This window comes from Mastigoproctus giganteus, chromosome 8 (assembly GCF_048544385.1).
Source record: "Mastigoproctus giganteus isolate SK-2022 chromosome 8, ASM4854438v1, whole genome shotgun sequence".
In the NCBI taxonomy this organism is placed as follows: domain Eukaryota; kingdom Metazoa; phylum Arthropoda; class Arachnida; order Uropygi; family Thelyphonidae; genus Mastigoproctus; species Mastigoproctus giganteus.
The window spans coordinates 175,287,445-175,305,823 of record NC_143582.1 but is presented as its reverse complement, the minus strand read 5'-3'; the positions used below and the strand labels follow the sequence as shown (position 1 = coordinate 175,305,823).

The window sequence follows — 18,379 nt, the reverse complement described above, 5'->3', positions numbered from 1 at the left end:
TTTTAGTCATCGATTTGCTTCAGAAATGAACGTAAAGGAGCTTTATTTGAAAAATAATAATAAATAAATAAAGAAAGAAAACTATGCACACAACTGTTGTTATGTTTGTGTTCACGCCTTAATATGCTTGTTTTGCTATGTGCAACAGCCAGCTATAGAAAGTCATTTTGTGTTACTTGTCCTCTCGCTGCAACTGTTGCTCTATTTAATTTAATTTTTTTTTTTATTGAAATAAAATCGGCTTGCTTTCGTTTCAGAAGTAAACCGTTGACTTTTTTTAGAGGAACCGAGAACAGGTACAACTTTTCCATTGAGAAAACATCTGTTGATTAGACCAAATTTAAATTTAGAAATCGTAAAAATCTAAATGGTAATATTTAGTTTAATTCCAATGTAAACTACAAATTTTTCTGCTTAAATAAGACAAGAAAGGGCTGGCCCACATGACAAATATCCTTAACCTAACAATAAACGAGGTAGACCCCGGTGCCTTTTAACTGCAAAACCCTTAGTTAATACGAAGTTAAAATAATAACTAATAAAATAACAGCTAAGTTAAACTAATAATAATTAATAAAACAATAACTAAGTTACTAACAAAATTAGTTAAAAATCCTATCTATATAATTAGTTAAAACCCTATAGGAGCAGGGTATCTCCCCTTGAATTGTTTAGGTTTATCAGCCCTCAGATCATGCGGATAGGTCTATGAACGCACAGACATAATACTTGCACATATTAAAGATCATAGTGTCAAACGGCAACAGGGGTTTTCCCCATCTCCGCATATTAAAGATCATATGAAACTACGACACTATATGAACTGTTGGCATGCTATGGACAAAGTAGTCGATCTGCCACCCACACACAAACTTATTTCACGCCTGTACTATGCTCGTTTTAATTTGATAATGCTCTTTCACCAGTATGGTTAATCACCATTATTGTTACTGAATTGGTATGACCAGTTTTATATATATATATGTAACTGTTTATATCAATATCTTTATTTCGAAAGGACATTACGTTTGTCATTAGTGCTTTTCATTTTGTTTATAAATAAGCTATATATTTCTCGGACATTCACCTTTCCTCTCCAGTCGATATCGGACGCACGAAAGATTAAACCATGCTGTGAACGATCGATGACATTTAATCGTTTTGATAAGTTTTGTATTCCCCTCTTAGGCTAAAGACTTCGCCCTGAACTACACGAGTTCTCTAAAAATTGATTGCATAATGCTGGCTGAATCAATGCTGCAATGTTTTAAAACTGGAGGTATCGTATTATCGTATCTTTGCGTCTTAGCCGATCACGTTATTTCCATGTGGTCATAAGGTACGTTCCTGTGCTATTATGTCCCCCGCCCCCTCCTCCATAAGCGCCTCCGTAGCCAGGTGGGCAGGAGCAGCAGTGCGCAGCACACGCTTCTTGATTAGACTGGGGTTCGAGCCCGTGCCCACCAAATACGGAGGATGCGGAAAGGTCAGGGAATGACCTGGGCTCCTAAAAAAACAAACAAACAAACTCTCCTCCATGAGTAGTTTTATCTCAGTCAGCCCACAGAAACTCATTTAATTTGCCTGTACTTAAGTATCGATTTTAGATTTTTAGCATGGGGGTGGCTTCCAAATTCAGTCGAAAATATGCATTTAGAAACAGAAAGGAGAGAGTGTGGGGCGAATGCCTTCAGTTAAACCGATAGTCCGGGGCTGAGCTGAAGTGTATATCACATTAGTCATTTTTATCAGTTTCCCGGATAATTTGAAGTAGTCTTCAAGAAAAGCCATCACTACTCACTAAAATGCGTACGAAGCTTAATGATTAGAAAATTGTTGAACGATTTAAAATATTGCCCTCCATAACAATGTAGTGGGTTCACCCGAGTTACTCGAGTAAACGAGTTTGGGGTTAAATCCTATGGAGACTAGAGGATTTCTTAAAGACTTGTGTGGTGGCGATGGTTAGCTGATCTCAGGTGAAGGAAGTACGATTGTCACCGTCAGATATTCTAAGTTTTTCAGCTGCACAACATGCAAATTGATCCTTGAACACACATACACTTGTACAAACCATCGCACTATGATCGAAGAATTCGATGCGTTAAGAAATGGCCAAACGACCAACCAATCCAAAATACTTTGTCACTGTTATGTAAAAAGGCGTTTTGTAACTTTACATAGTCGCATATCCTTAAGGCTGCCTCTTCATAGATGTTTTTAAAACTAAGCAGAGCAGCTGTATCTGTGATAATAATTTAAATAACTGTCAAGAGTTGTGGTTTCCAAATGCATTCCAGACTACAAAATTTCTCTGAAAATATACAGTCAAAAGTGTTATATTAAATATAAACATTTATTTTAAGTATTTAATTAAATTTGGTATTTCTATTGCACTAATAATATGTTTCTTGTGTTTCAGTTACTGTATTTGCTTCTTGTTTTTATAAGTAGCCCTCCAAGGGCGATGTAACTTTTCCTCGTTGTTGAAAAGGGTGAAGATCCCTGTTTTAGATTATATGAGTTGTCTTCTTCTTAATGTCTGAGTACGAGGTTATTTAACCAGGTAAGTGATATTTATAAATCGTGTATCCAAATTTCAGGCCTGTGGTAGATGAGTCGTTAGTGAGAGAGTGCAGTAATATACGCTTTTAAATAATAAATTTTCTGTTTATACTCCGGCACGACAACCAAGTCAGTAGAGTTTACAATAAACCGTCAATACAAATATTTATCGTATTTAGTAGTCACGGGCTTGAACCCCGGTCCACTCAAGGAACGCGTGCTATGCACTCTGGTTCCTGACCACTGGGCTACGTCAGGCCTTAGTTGACCGGGTCCGGCCCACTTTAACCCTGAATACAGTTAATGATTACATTTTTGTCAAAATGGCTACGTGAACCGAAATATGCAATATCAGAAAATTGTGGGTAATTTTAATATTACGAGTGGTATTAAAAAAGGATAATATTTAAAAAAAAAGGATAAAAAAGATACCAATGAAAATAAAGGATAAAAAAAGATAATATTAAAAAAGATAAAAAGGATAATATGTATAGAAATATTTCATAAAAATATTTAATACTTTATTGAATATGCTTTATTTATAAGAATTCTATATTTCATAATCAAAACAGCACTGGATCGTAAATATTCTGTTAGTGGCATGGTGCGCAGGTTTATTAAGAAATGAAAATTGATGAAATAATGAGCACTTCAACTTATGTGGGTGTGGTGTTTCAGACTTCTCGTGGTACTTCCTGTACCACTTCTTCAGTGACTGTAAAGAACAGCAGAACTGGTAAATTATGGTGATTTCATTATAGTGATTTCATTAATAAGTAAGAAATGTTTAATCTAATTTGATTACACATTTCTTACTTATTAATTAATATTTAGTCTTTAGTAATTATATTCCTAATAGATACTGAAGTAGTCAACAGATAGCTAAAAGTAAACATCAGGTAAAGATTCATTTTAGCAGTTTAAATAAAGTTTTAAATCAGTTAATAATTTTGTTAGTGAGATTAAGTTTAATAAAATGAAATTGCCCGAAAGTAAACTTCATGAGATCCAGGCTGCTGTTATTACCTGTTTTGTGTCCCTAGTTCTTTCTCTCTTCTACTTCTGATTTGAAAATATACTTCTTTCTTCTAGAGATAACGTACCTTTAAGACCAAATATGTCTCTATCAGTATTCCCTTAAATATCTATTTACCAAGCTTTGTAGTCCCCAGCTTCTATACCGTTATTCGTATAGATATCGATTAGCACCCCTTATCAAGCTTGTTGCTCTTCTTTGAGTCGTTTTTAGAAGTTCTGTATCTTACTTCAATTGTAGCCTCCAGACCTGAATAAAATATTCTAAATGTGGTCTAGCTGTCGACTTGATATAAAGGATAATGATATCCTTTTTTTTCCCCAACTTTCGAAGGTCCTATATATCATATATAGGATATCTCTTCCTAATCTAGTTTACACTGTATGGAAAAAAAAATTCATCTCTTACTGATTCCTAACGCCTATAACATTTTTGTATTGAATCACTTTGAAGCAAAATGGACTGGTTCTGGTGGTTAACCACACTTCCTGCCTTAAAATTATCAGGCTTCTCCTGCATTCCCTCATTAAAGTGTTTAACGGAGATAAGAAACAAAAGCGGCCTGAACACCGATTCCTGAGTGACTCCACTTGGTACACCGGTTTACCGTGAGGAATTTCCATTTTTGACTACGCTCTGTCTCCTATCTTTTAGCCAGCTGTAGAACCAATGAAGGATCATACCGACCTTACCCAGTTTCCTCCATTTTATAAAACTGCCTCTCACGTCAGGATAATAGCCTGTGGTAAGAATACAATATAGGACCATTTCGACAGGAATGTCCGTTATTCTTAATGAATTATAGCAGAGGTTCGTGAAGGGAAGGTTTGTCTGACAAATCTAATTGTTTTGACAAAGTCATAAAACACTTTGTCGAGAGACATTATTTACCTTGATATTTTACATTATTTACCTTGACCAGCTTTTCGTTTCGTATAATTCTCCAATTGGAATCCCGTCCTAGTAGAAACTTATATTCGCTATAGAAAACTAGGAAATTGACAGCGTTTCTCTAGTGTGTCTAGAAATATACTCAATTTCCACTTCTTACCTATATCATGGTTTCTTGAGGAATTTGATCAAGAAAAATTGAATGAATGGTGAAACAAATCACTGGAGGAATAGACCACGTTAACATCTATGATTTCGTAGGTATTAAAGTTTCACCAACCCGTTTCGGAACTAAGTTAATTTCAAGCCTGGACAGACTGCTAAAATTTCATCACTATTCATCAGATTACTCGCAATAAAGAAAATCAGTAAGTAACCTTGATCTTGATGTAGACCAGTGGTCACAAACACACAAATAGCGCAGAAAAATTAATTTTTTAAAATTTGCTCATATAAAAATGTAAATTATGCTTTATGTAAACTTTATGATTAATGATTTAAACTATTAAGTTAAACCTTGTTTTGTTTTGTTACGTCTTCCCATTTGTAAAGACTCCGTCGGTCTCTTTTCTGGATTCCCCCGATGAGATTATTATTTTTCAAAATGATGGGATTATTTCTGATTAAATTTATTACTTTGATTTGATAATATGAATAGTAATATAATAAATATAAAATTATATAGAATCGGGAACAGTTTTATGGCCTACCTGTTCCGAAAAGCAGCGCAATCACTGCACTTAGGAAGCCCAAAGTTCCAGTGGATGTCTCTCTTGCATTTTTAACCTTCTGGAAAACTGTTTGTTTAGGTGCATCAGATGACGATGATACTGAAGAGAATTAAGAAGAAATGTTGTAAGTGCGTGAGTCTGTTACAAATTAAGTTTAATTCTGATACAGGGACAAAAAGATAGTGAATAATGGCACATTTGTCAGCGTTACATAGTTTTCATACATACAAAACAAATGAAGCTCTTCGGAATCGCAACAATTTGTGTGCAGCACGATTTTTTCTTTTTATTTAATTTCATTACTTTGTATACGACTTCATTTGTTTTGTATCTTTTAAACTCAAATCCTTTTTTTTGTGGTCAGTTAAAAGTCTTAAAAATAGAAGCAAGTTTATATTTCGAATACACGCTTACAATGGGGACACTCAGCTTCAGCGTAATACAGTACAACCTTAAAAATCCAGCATTGAAAATGCAGAAAAATGAAAAATCCAGCATTTTTTTTTGACTATTTCTATTAATAATTTCCAAACACCAATTTCTTACTGTTTTATACCTACCACATGTCATTTTTACTACGTATTTACCAGCTATAAAATGAAACGCGACATTCCATATTAGTTCACCTTATAGTATTTAATAGAACAATAATATACACTGTGCTGCCACTTTATTGGGTACACCCCCTGTTGTGCACACAAATGGTTTGTCCCACAACACTGCAAGTTACATGACCACAGTAGTGGATATAAATACAGCAGAACAACCTTTCTAGTATCAGTTAAGCGTACAAACCATAGCAACAATGGGGAAAAGGAGTGATCTAGCGGCCTTCGAACGTGGCATGGTAGTAGGTGCAAGACGTGCTGGACAAAGCATCTCTGAAACGGCAGTTCTCCTGAATTTTTCACGCACCACAGTTTCAAGGGTGTATCGAGAATGGTGCAACGAACAGAAACCATACTCTCAATGGCACTCCTGTGGAAGAAAATCGCTTGTTGATGAGAGAGTTCAGAGGAGGATGGCTAGAATTGTGCAAGCAAAGAGACGGGCCACATTGTCGCACATCACGTCAGAATACAACTATGGTGCTCAGAACAAAATATCGCAACGGCCCACTAGTCGCACCTTGTCGCGAATGAGCTACAACAGCCGACGGCCACATCGCGTACCTTTGTTATCGATGAAGAACAAGAGAGCACGCTTCCTGTGAGCACAGCAACACCAGCACTGTACTATCTAGGATTGGGAAACAGTTGCTTGGTTTGACGAGTCGAAGTTTCTGTTGCATCATGTTGATGGAAGGCTCAGAATTTGGCGAAAACAACATGAATCCATAGACCCGTCATGTCTGACGGCTACTGTGCAAGGTGGTGGGGCCAGTGTTATGGTGTGGGGAATGTTTTCTTGGCACACGTTGGGTCCATTGATACCCATAGATTCACGTCTGAATGCCACATCGTACCTAAACATCGTTGCTGACCAAGTGCATCCGTTCATGTTGACAGTTTATCCTCAGTCAGATGGTTACTTACAGCAGCATAATGCGCCGGTGCACAAAGTCCGAATCACTATGGAATGGTTCCAGGAACATGTCAATGACTTTTCTTTGCTGCAGTGGTCCGCTCAGTCTATGGATCTCAATCCTTTTGAACATCTTTGGGATGAGCTGGAAAGGGCTGTTCGCTGCAGGCTACACCTCTGTCGAATCTCATCTCAAGGATCGTCGAATCTCTTCAGTTGCTACACCTCCGTCGAATCTCTTCTCAAGAATCGTCGAATTTCATCTCAAGAATCGTCGAATCTCTTCAGTTGCTACACCTCCGTCGAATCTCAAGGAACTGCGTGACACACTCATGTCTACATGGTACATGTCTACATGGTACTCCATTCCTGCACAACGTTTTCAGCATCTTGTTCAATCCATGCCTAGACGAATTCAGGCTGTTTTGAAGGCTAAAGGAGGCTCAACACGCTACTTATTTAGTTTTTAAGGCGATTCGATTACTGAAATCATATCACATTATTTATACCTCATCTTATAAAAAATATATTGGATAAACGCAACACCAATACTGAAGTTAGCATGCGAACCGCCACTGTTATTTCTTGGGCAACATACCGTAGGACCAATTCGGCATTATACGGATTAACATTTTAACTTAATCGTTCTGTAGATATATAGCAATCAGTGTTGCTGATAATGAATAAAATAATGAATTACCTCTGAATATTTAGGTTATGGTGCCATAACTCAAAAATACCAGAATTTTCAAAAATCCGGCATATGCTTAGACGTAGGATGCCATATTTATGAGGTTCTACTGTACATGCAAAGTATATTGAATATATCCCACTCCTTTACTATTCCCACTGTACTAGTCCCTCTCGGCTAGTATAGTGGTTACGGTTGCAGTCTTCTGCACCATGTGAAAAAAAGGCGTGTATTGTAGTAGTCTCTTCAAGATGGGCAGAATTTTCGTAGGCTTTTCTTTTCTTTTTTTTACCATTTAGTATTCGATTTAGTCGGTTTTTGGCGAAGATTGCTTGGTTCTGTCATTCGGGAATTTCATTTCTTCGTTCAGCAAAGAGGCAAACCGACTGTATTGGAGACTTTACTGTATACTTATGGCAACTGGCTGCTCTTTGGCGTTTCACACACACACACACGCTCTTTTGTGATCGATGGAGTTTAGTTAAAATTCTCGAATTCAGTTAAAATTCAGTTTTCATAAATCCGTCTATATTCCTGCAAAAGGGATGCTGCGTTAACCATAGAACTGCCTCGTTTGATTCTGAAAAGACTGTGAAACTCGGATCCCACAAAAATTTTTCACTCTATTCAGCCAAGTTACGAACAGTCCTCCATCCACGTCGTTAAAAATGACCCTGTGCATTTTAATCTCAGTTGCTGATGCACTAACAAATCTAACAACAAATTACGCCCATTTTGAACCCACGAGATCCGGCAGTATTTGACTTCAATGCAGACTAATTGCTCTGAGGTGCTTACGATGTGCTGCCGGCTAAGTAGGTCGAATTGTGCACTTTGGCCATTTAACTGTACACATATTATTGCGTGAAAAGAGAAGTTACAATTGTTTACAGAAAAATTATTTCTCTAGGTTGTTGGTAGATAAAGGTAGCAGCTCGTTAGTTTCCCTGAGGACAATCAATAAATGTATTGAGATAAATTTACACCACTACTATTTTAATTTGCCTTGTGCTTTATTTTAAATATACAGTATTGTTTAATTATAGCAAAATTGATTTAGTACAATATGGGCAAAAGTTTCGTACTCACTTGGCAGAGTTACTGTGCAGCTCTCTGGAGTTGTTACTGCCATTGGAGACGTCTCCTGTAACAGCAAAATTAGAGTCAGCATCATAAATATGCTCTATAGAGGATATTTAAATCTAGTACAGGCCCGAGCACCGGGCGATCGCAGGGGAGCCGATTTTTTTCGGGGGTGGGGCACCATATGACTGATTCTTCGGCTAAAAATTAACCCATGAGCGGGTGTGCTCTGTCATAGAGTACGCCAGGTGTGGTACTTCTCGGAAAACTCCGAAACGCGGTGCATAAAAGTCTTTCCACCCAGAACGCCTAAATGCTTCGGGCCCACACTGTTTAATTCAGTAAAGTATTGAGAGTTATTTTTGATTTTTGATGCTATGGCCTTTAGGAGAGTAATAATAATAGTGATCCAAGATAATTATAGAACTTTCTAGAGCAGCGGTTTCAAAGTGTTTCGAAGAAACCCATCGGTTCCACGGAATATACTTTCTGCAGAGGGATTGCAGAGGTTCTGGAAATGTTCTAACAATTTTTTATTATTGCTTTTTTATTTAATTTATGCATATATGTATTACTGTTTTAAATTTGATCTCAATAGTAAACATATGTACTATCTTACGTAGGGCGGCACCTGAACGTCAGTTCAGCTCCGCCTTGGTACACTGTGATGAATACAGAACTCTGTAAAAATACAGAAGTGTATGTAATGTTATGTTTGTGGAATGCATGTGTGATGTCGTCTTGTTTAGTTGTTTATGGCCACTTTGCCACCAGAAGGCCTGCCCAGTATTCGTCAACACTACGAGGAGTCTAGCCACAACTGCGCAGGTACCATGGTCAACTTTTACTATGACGTGCTGAATACCCAGAGCGAGTTTGGAATCATTCAAAAGAATTCCGTGCCGGCAGGTCGGCACCAGCGCAGCACACGTACAATCATCCCCTTTCACTCAGAAGACAGGACAGCATAAAACAAAGAAAGAAGAAAACAGCATAAAGGGAGAAAAAAAAAGTGGAATACGATAAAGGATACTGCACGATCATTTATTTATCTAGTGCTTCAATTAAACAACAGCAGTAAAGTTATATCCAAAAACAAGTAGAGTAGTAAAGCAGACAGAAGTTCAAAATTTAAATCTGTTAATCCCGAGTGGTATCAGACGTCACTAGTTGTGGATGACAGTATCACTGTGCAGAGGGACGATTGCATTGCGAATACGCTTAAAATGAACAGCCAGAGAAATAGAACATCTGTTAAAAACTTTGGGTGTTTTTTAAAAAAAAACAGCAAATATTTTGTATTATTGATGACCTAATGAGAGGTCATCAATACGGCGCTGTCGAGGGTAAAACAGTTGTATAATCACCGTCCTCCCAACACTAGGTGGAAAAAAAAGACCTCAGTTCCTATCCCGTCAATGATGCGAGGAATTGTTATGGGCCTTTTTCAGAACGTGGCCGAGTTAGTCGGTTCCTGGCGAAGGTAGCATGGTTTTACCTACCGGGAACTCGATTTTTTCGTCCAGCAAACAGAAAATCGACCAAGAATATAAGAATATACGCAATTTACAGACATTATATACGGCGCAATAGTCTGATGCGCCTAAAACCCTTCAACAACCATCAATATAACAGACGAAGCAACAGGATGTATTTACATTTATGACGCGTTTAAAATTTGATTGTTTGCATTAACAGTGGGGTTGAAGGTCTTTCTGCGATTTAAAACAGCATTGTAAAAGTCTGAAGGGCCTGGAAATTATTGATAGAACAAATGAGTAAATCCACATCCAGGAGACAAGTTTGCAGCTTGCCTTTAGAGACGACCTTAAGTCTTCATAAAGATGACATTTAAAAAAAAGTACGTGAGAAGAGTCTTGAGATAGTCTGCATCGGCAGAGGACAGTATGAGGTGTAAATTGGCAAAGTTTCGCAATAAGCGAACCATGCCTAGTCAGTGTATAAGAGGTAAAGAGCGAGGGTAAAAACTGAAAAGTTTTCACCATGGTAATAATAATTTTTTTCATGATGGCTCATTTTTCTATATGTTCCATCTATGCTGCCGCATGCCCAGTGATAAATTTCAGCATTTGGTTCGTTCGGTTTTGGAATCAGTTTGAGGATTAACAAGATTCCGAAATTCCGTAGAAATGCCTCGGCAAATGTAAAAACAAAGGCCATAAAAATGCAACCTGCAGGTCTAGCGGTAAAGTACTCGCAAGAATCTGTGGAGCTGGTGTTGATACTATTCAGCAAACGCCCAACTGGTGGCATAGGTTGTAATTGCCCTTTTACAACACCTGATTTAAATTTATCTGCATAAGAAACTGTCTGTTGTTCTCCAGTTGTTGACAGCTTGGGCTGATCTCTAATGAGATCATCGAATAGATTGGCTCTTAATTGTAGCTCATCAACCCTAGCTTCAAATGCCCATTATCAATGAGCAAAGCTGTAGTGGTTATCTCCAAGTCAACCCATTTATCTAGTATAAAATTTGATGCTGTCTTTTAGCATTAGCATTAGTAGAGGCATTTGATGCAAGAAAGCAAGCTTATGCAGCATCAGCCAAAAAAAAAATAAAAATAAAAATAAAATAAAAATAAATAAATAAAAAATAACTACTTCCACTTCACCCCTCTGTTCGTTCGAAATACCTGTCCAGCTGAGCCTTAAACTTATTTAGGCTATTAACTTCCACGACAAGGGATGTAAGTCTGTTCCACCAACCAACCACCCGCTGGCTAAAGGCAAATTTCCTCACGTCTATCCTACATCTGTCTTTCCTCAATTTGAATTTATGCACTCTCAGGTGATTATTCTGAGCAACAGGAAGAATCCCATCAGCACTGAGCATGCTCAAACCATTCAAGGCTTTATACACATCTATCAGATCACCTCGCTGGTGCCTAGTCTCCAGACACTGAAATTTGCAAAACTTAAGCCTTTCTTCGTAAGAGCACCCCTTTGTTCCATTCACTAATCTTGTTGCCCTTCTCTGTACTCGTTCCAGGAGCTCTACATTCTTCTTGAAATGAGGCCTCCAGACCTGTATACAGTACTCTAGGTGTGATTATTCCCTTATACAAGGGAATAATCACGTCCTCCTCCTTATCCCTGCTAGAAAAATTCCTATATATCATTGACAATACACCATGAGCTACTCTTGCAGCCCGTCTGCACTGCTCAGAAAACTTCATATCTGCTTGCACAACCACCCCCAGGTCCCTTTCATTCTCTACTACTGTCAGTGTAGTACCACAGAGTTGATATGTTGCTCTGGGGGTTGCTGTTTCCCATATGTAGTACTTTACATTTGTCAATGTTAAACTTCATTTGCCACCTCTCAGCCCATCTACTCAACCTTTCCAGATCCTGTTGCAGTAGCATAGTGTCAGTAGTTTCTTTGACAAACCTGCCAACCTTCGTATCATCTGCAAACTTGGACATTAAGCTTGATATACCATCATCAATATCATTTAGAAATACAGAAAACAATAATGGACCCTATACTGAGCCCTGAGGGACTCCACTAATAACATTAGTCCACGATGAGCAGTGTCCTTTGATTACCACTCTCTGTCTTCTCCTCTTCAACCACCCCTTTATCCATAGCAGCAATTTGCCTCCAATGCCACACTGCTCCAATTTGTGCAGCAGTCTTCCATGTGCAACAGTATCAAAAGCCTTTCTAAGATCCAAGTATATAATATCAAAGTTATTCCCTGCATCCAGTTCTTTTGTGACTGCATCATAGTATCCAATCAAATTGGTCAGGCAAGACTTCCCATTAACAAAACCATGCTGTGTCTGAGCTATAACTGAAATCTTGTCTAGATGATCCTGCAGTGCTTCTTTAACCAGTGCCTCCATTAATTTTCCGGGAACAGAAGTTAAACTAACAGGTCTATAATTACTTGTGTCGCCCTTTGATCCTCCTTTGTCAATTGCAGTCACATTTGCACATCTCCAGTCCATGGGTACTTCCCCCGAGTCCAAGGAAACTCTCATAATTATGGCTAAGGGTTTGCTTACTTCCTTTGCTGCCTCCTTTAATGCAAATGTATAACTGGATAATTTGTATAACTGGATAGATCCCATCCACCCCAGGTGCCTTTATTGTATTTATCCTCAACAATTCCCCTCTACTTTACTCTCAGTTATTACAGGATTCTCGTGCTTACTGCCAGAGTTGAATACACCTCTGGCATTCCCCTCGCTGAATAACTCCTCATGTGTGAATGTCGTTGCAAAATATTCATTTAGTTTGTTAGGTACCTGAGCAGGATCATCAACAGTTGAACCATCGATATCAAGTGGACCAATCTGATTCATCCCCTTCCTTCTAGAGTTTACATAAGTAAAGAACTCTTTGCTGTTTTTGTTTGCATCCCTTGCCAAAGATTTCTCGTAATCTGCCTTCGCCTGATTAACCTCCTTTGTAACTTAGTTACAGATCAACGTGTATCTATCATAGGCTTCTGTGTCACGTGTTAATTTGTATGTATCCCATGCATTTTTCTTCTCTGCCATATGTCTCATTAGTTAATTTGACCTCCACTTAGGCCTAAACCTTGAACAATATTTCTTAGTTGATATGTAAAGCCTAGTAGCTTCCAAGATAAGTTCTTTGAATGCTTCCCATTTTGAATTTGCTGTTGGTAACATCATCAGTTGGTCACACTGTATAGAATTTAAATACTGTCTCAGTCCATCGTAGTCGCCTTTACGAAAGCAATAACCCTTCCCTTTACCCCTAATGGTAGTTACCTCTTTGATAAATCCAACTTCAGCACACTGTGATCACTGCCACCTAGTGGTTCATTTACCTGCAGATTCTTAATGCATGAAGAATCACTACTGATAATCAAATCAAGAGTATTACTCCCTCTAGTTGCCTCCCAAACATGGTGATGTAGAAAACAATCATCCAATAAATTCACAAAAAGCCTTGCTAGTGTGTGAGTGACCAGCCCCCAAATTCCAGTCAATATCTGGGAAATTAAAATCCCCCATTATAAGATTCTCTGATTTACTGGCCCACTCTATTTCCCTGTACAGTTTCTTATTATACTCATCAGAGTCATTAGGCCTATAGCACACTCCTACTCTCAATTTTGATCTCCCAAAGCTTATGTCACACCAAACTGACTCGACACTGCACTGTCCAGCAATGTCGACTGGCTTCACGTCCTTGCATTTTATGTATTTCTTAACTAATAGCATAACCCCTCCTCCCTTCCTATCCTGTCTATCCTTTCTGTAGACATCGTAATCCCAAAATTCCAGTTCTGCATTCCTTATATCTGTGTGACACCACGTCTCTGAAATCCCCACAATATCTGCCTTTGATGTTTTTAGCAATACCTCAAATTCATCAAATTTATTTACTAAACTCCTGGCATAGGTGTGCACGCAAGTATACATGCACCTGTTCTTTTTCTTAACTACCCTAACAAAACCCATGTGTTTACTTGTACCCCAACGATTCCCAGCAGTCTCTGAAATATCCTGCATCTTGTTTTACAGGCTGCTGCTCATTCCAATAGAAGCAGTGCAAGAATCACTTTCACCTCTGCCACTGGCTACTGTTAATCTATTAGTCCTTGTATCCCCCCAATCTAGCAGTTTTCCGACCCATCTGACACTGCCTCGATAGCATCAGCAAACATTCTTGCACCCTTTCTATTCAAGTGTATCCCATCCCTGTAGAAGCAGTCTCTCCTGTTAACAAGTACAGACCAGGCTGAAAAAAATTCTACCCCTTGAGCCTTGCACAATCTTTCCAGGGCCGAATTGTTCGACAGGGCTCTCATCATATACTCCCTCCTATCCTGTCTGGGCAGAATTGCAGACACTTTCAAATTCAACCCTAATTCACGGCTTTTTTTCAACAGTGACCTGTACTTGTTAAGTAATTCCGGCGGTCTCCTACTCTTAATATCATTAGTGCCACCGTGTACAACTATATCACCCTTTGTGCCCTTAAAAGATGATATCCGCTCTACAACGTCATCAACCTTTGCCTCTGGCAGACATACTCTGGTCCTGTTCCCCCTATTCTTTTTAGAAAGCATGTTTCCCGTTTCCCTGACAATAGAGTCACCAACAACTACTAGTTCCTTTGGGACCAGCGCATTCTGCCTATATTTATAACCTTATTGGCTTTGTTCGTGGTGTAAACAACCACAATCTTCTTTAACTTTGTAATCAACTCATATATTGTATTTACATCCTCATTCCTGCGTCTTTGCTTATATATATATTGTTGACTATTATGTCACTCTCTCTGACATTGGTACCTATGCTTCATCTGCTAATATCCCCAAAAAATTGTTAACATCAACATTAAGAAATTCTGAATGAGCCTCTGAAGCATCTGCTATCTTTGGCTCTGATGTTAACTGTGTATCCTGTATACCCTCTCTGATCTCTTCAATCTGTATTCCCTGATCCATAACACCATGCTGAACCTCAGCAGCTGTCATGGAACCTACATCATCATCCTCATTCCTTGTACCACTAACTCCTGGATTAGAACTGAAAGTTGCACCTTGAATTGAAGATGAACTAGCTTTAACACTCTTAATTTTATGTTTTGGATCTGTTGACTTTTAGCCACCTCTCCGTGTAGCCGAGGAACTCGCGAGGGCGGGAAGTGCCAGGCTCTTCTCTTCCTCCCCACCTCTAGGATTTTTCTTCTTAAAATTTATCCATATTTTAAACCAGATAATTGATCAACCCAGTAACTCAGAAACACCAGAATACAGTGACTTTCTTGATCTATCAGCAGGAAAACTTGATTACGTTTCTCGCCAAATTCACTCAGACGTATGGGATGCCACAACGGACGACCCAAGAGACTCCCTCTCCTCACCGCTGATCATCGTTGACGTCCAATGCTGTGGTATCAACAACTCGCTGGTTGGATACCGGATGACACAGAGGAGACTCTAAAGAGTTTGCTGCTGGCGTAAATGCCTGTAAACACCTCGCGTAAATGCCTGGTGCAACACGCCTGTGGACGCCTTAGTGTGTGGTACAAGCAACACGAGTTCATGGATCCATCATGCTTGGTGTTCACTATCTAGGCAGGTGGCGGTGGTTGCTTAATATGTTTCATGTTTTGCTGGCAAGAACTAGACCTCACCAATGAAACGTCTACGGCGGCTCTTAGGAAGCTGTGTGCATCCTGCCATGTTGCATTTTTTTCTTAGAACAGAAACGGGATCTTCCGAGTCATTGGAACGCGATGCGCCGAGTCATCGTGCCGCACGGTGCACGAGTACTTCTATCAACGCAATGGAGATAATTCCAATTTTAATTATCATCCAAATTCGCCTGGTCTCAATCCTGTTGAACACTTGTGGAAAGTCTTGGAACAAGAAGTGAGGCATATGGATACAATAACCGTCATCTATTCCGACACTGTGGAAAGCCTTGCAGGCATCATGGCTGCAGATCCCTACAGACTGTAATCGAAGCACTAGTGAGGCTTTTTCAGACATATGGTGGAGTCATTGCCTAGGCGAAAGCGGCTCTTATCCGTGCGAACATGGCCGTTTGAAATAAAAGGAGGCCCTTTAACCTATTTTTTTACAATAACATGATTTTATCTCTATTCATATATACTGAAATAGTTTCATTATTATGTAATATACAAGTATATATGGATAGTGCACAAGGTTATTGGGCTGTTGTCTATTTATATACTTTAAAGTAGATAAATAAATAAGATGCATTTAAAAATTTGGCACTGCCGGATTTTTTTGGACTTTGATTTTTGCTTCGTGGACCTAGTGAGTTTTCTTACCATGCGTACTCTTACTTTGCACAAATTTTCGTTCCACTCAAACACAGAGGATCTACTAATACGATTCGTATTGAAATGTGTACGAAGGCTGCACTTACGTTGCTGACTTTCGTATTTTTGCATCTGTGAAACTGCCATCCTACAGCAGTACTGATAATTACAAACACAATTGCAAACCGATTAGAAACAATTCTTTTCTTGGGAGAATCTCGCGGGTAGTATTAGGCCTTCTCAAATGCTCAACTAATTTAAGTTTTGGTCTAGCCATAAAAAAAATTTAAAAAAAAGACACAAAAAGCGAGACATAATTTGAATATATTTTTTATTTAACAAAAGCTTTTCTAGCTTTTTCTGCCCAAATTATTATTATTATTATTATTATTATTATTATTATTATTATCAATTTATTTATCTAACACCCCTGCACAGACATTATCTAGGAGGATGGCTAATAAAGACATCCTACAACAAATTAGACGGCAACATACATTGAAAATCAGAATATTCATAAGAATAAATGCATCAATAAATACATCAACAGTCACTTGATGCAAGCAACATAAATACAAGCAACAGTCGTCACTATGAATGAATCTCATAGAATTTCTGCAGTACTCACAGAGTCTTTTGAAGACACAAAAATTGTTCATTACAGATGATCAACAGTTCAAATTCCACAGAAATGTACACTTTCCTCTTCATTAAATTTGTAGTGTAGTGTACAAGTCCGCTGCTATCAGCTTCCTGTAGGTTTTGTCATGGCAGTACCTGTTCGGGTCCATTTTGAAGACTCTAAAGAACTCCAGAGTGTTGGCAGGAAACAGCCGCCTTAATTCCTCCGTGTGATGGAGAGCGCTTCGGAGACTATGAGGGTAGTAGAGCCTTGCTCCAGGGCGTGCCTGACTACAGGATTATCAATTTGAGGGGTATCTAAACTCCCTGTCAGAAGTTATATATGTATATTTTATTACTTTCTTATCCTTCTGTTTTGATCTTAAATATTTGTTATTCTTTATTTGGCATCTAGGCTGTCTTCGATTGCCATTGCAAAACTTTGTTACTCCTTCAAGTTTTTGATAAAGAATTAAGTTCGACTTAGTCATTTAAATGTTTAGTGACTTTCTTGAGTTTTTTGATTATTTCCAGCACCATTAGATCTCGTCTGGATTTCATTTTAAAGGGTATTTTTTGAAAAGAATTACATAATTTTATTTATTTATTTGGTATTTGGCATGTTGAGAGTCTAGCAGCTCCTGGGATTTCTCCCATCTCCGCGGTGTTCTCTGTATCGAGTGACAGTACCCTGTCAAGCCAGAGATTTAGTATGTGGATCGTGTATAGTGTAGTCTGTTGTGTCCATCGTTCGTTTTTTTTTTTATTTTATTGTGAAAATTTGGAGTCCTTGAATAGGGAAACACAATTAAAGAGAATGAGAACACACACAAAAAAAGTATGTATACGTACTCGCGGGAGAAAGAATTAAAAGATCAGAATAGTTAAATTAAGATCGGAATAGTCGACAAGGGGAATTAAACCTGACCGAAACCGCGGTAGAATCAGATTGTTTTGACGTACAGATCGTGTTGTTTCTGCCCGGTTAAGAAATGACAATAAGCAGTTGGGAAGCATATTTGTGACCAAAAATGCTATACAAAAACAGGAAAAAGAGCGTACTTTTGACCAAAAAAAAAAAAAAAAAACGTAAAAAAAATGTCCCCCAAAATTTCTTCCCTCTCAATAGGTTTAGTTTGAAGATTGCTGTCTTCACTGAATCGAAGGTGTAGCGGATTCCGCCCTAGTTATTTTGTATGTTGCCAAGTGTGTTATTGTTAGCAGTGACACCACGTGTCATTTTGAGTAGTCACGCAGCTAGATTCGTGGAGGCAGATACATGCACTCCATTAGAATCGTTAGCGGCAAGATTATTTAACCACGTGTAGCAGTGAAACGCTACTTTTAGGTATTTGGCATCCTGCCACATCCTTGAGGGTTCAAGTGATCGCGATACTTGAGGTTTCCCGCAACACGACAGTAGTGAAACATCTTGT

At 38.5% G+C, this 18,379-nt stretch overlaps 1 protein-coding gene across 2 annotated transcripts in view; it reads right to left on the bottom strand.

Moving 5' to 3' along the window:
• The window catches only part of LOC150082024 (transmembrane protein 272-like), a 105,586-nt gene that overhangs the window by 26,898 nt on the left and 60,309 nt on the right, over window positions 1-18,379 (bottom strand). For both annotated transcript variants that reach the window (XM_090379912.1, XM_090379913.1), the window contains exons 2-3: window positions 8,528-8,582; window positions 5,203-5,322 (exon numbers count right to left, since the gene is read on the bottom strand). In XM_090379912.1, the coding sequence (XP_090236038.1) occupies window positions 5,203-5,322; window positions 8,528-8,582 (175 nt within the window). The remainder of the gene's footprint in view (window positions 1-5,202; window positions 5,323-8,527; window positions 8,583-18,379) is intronic.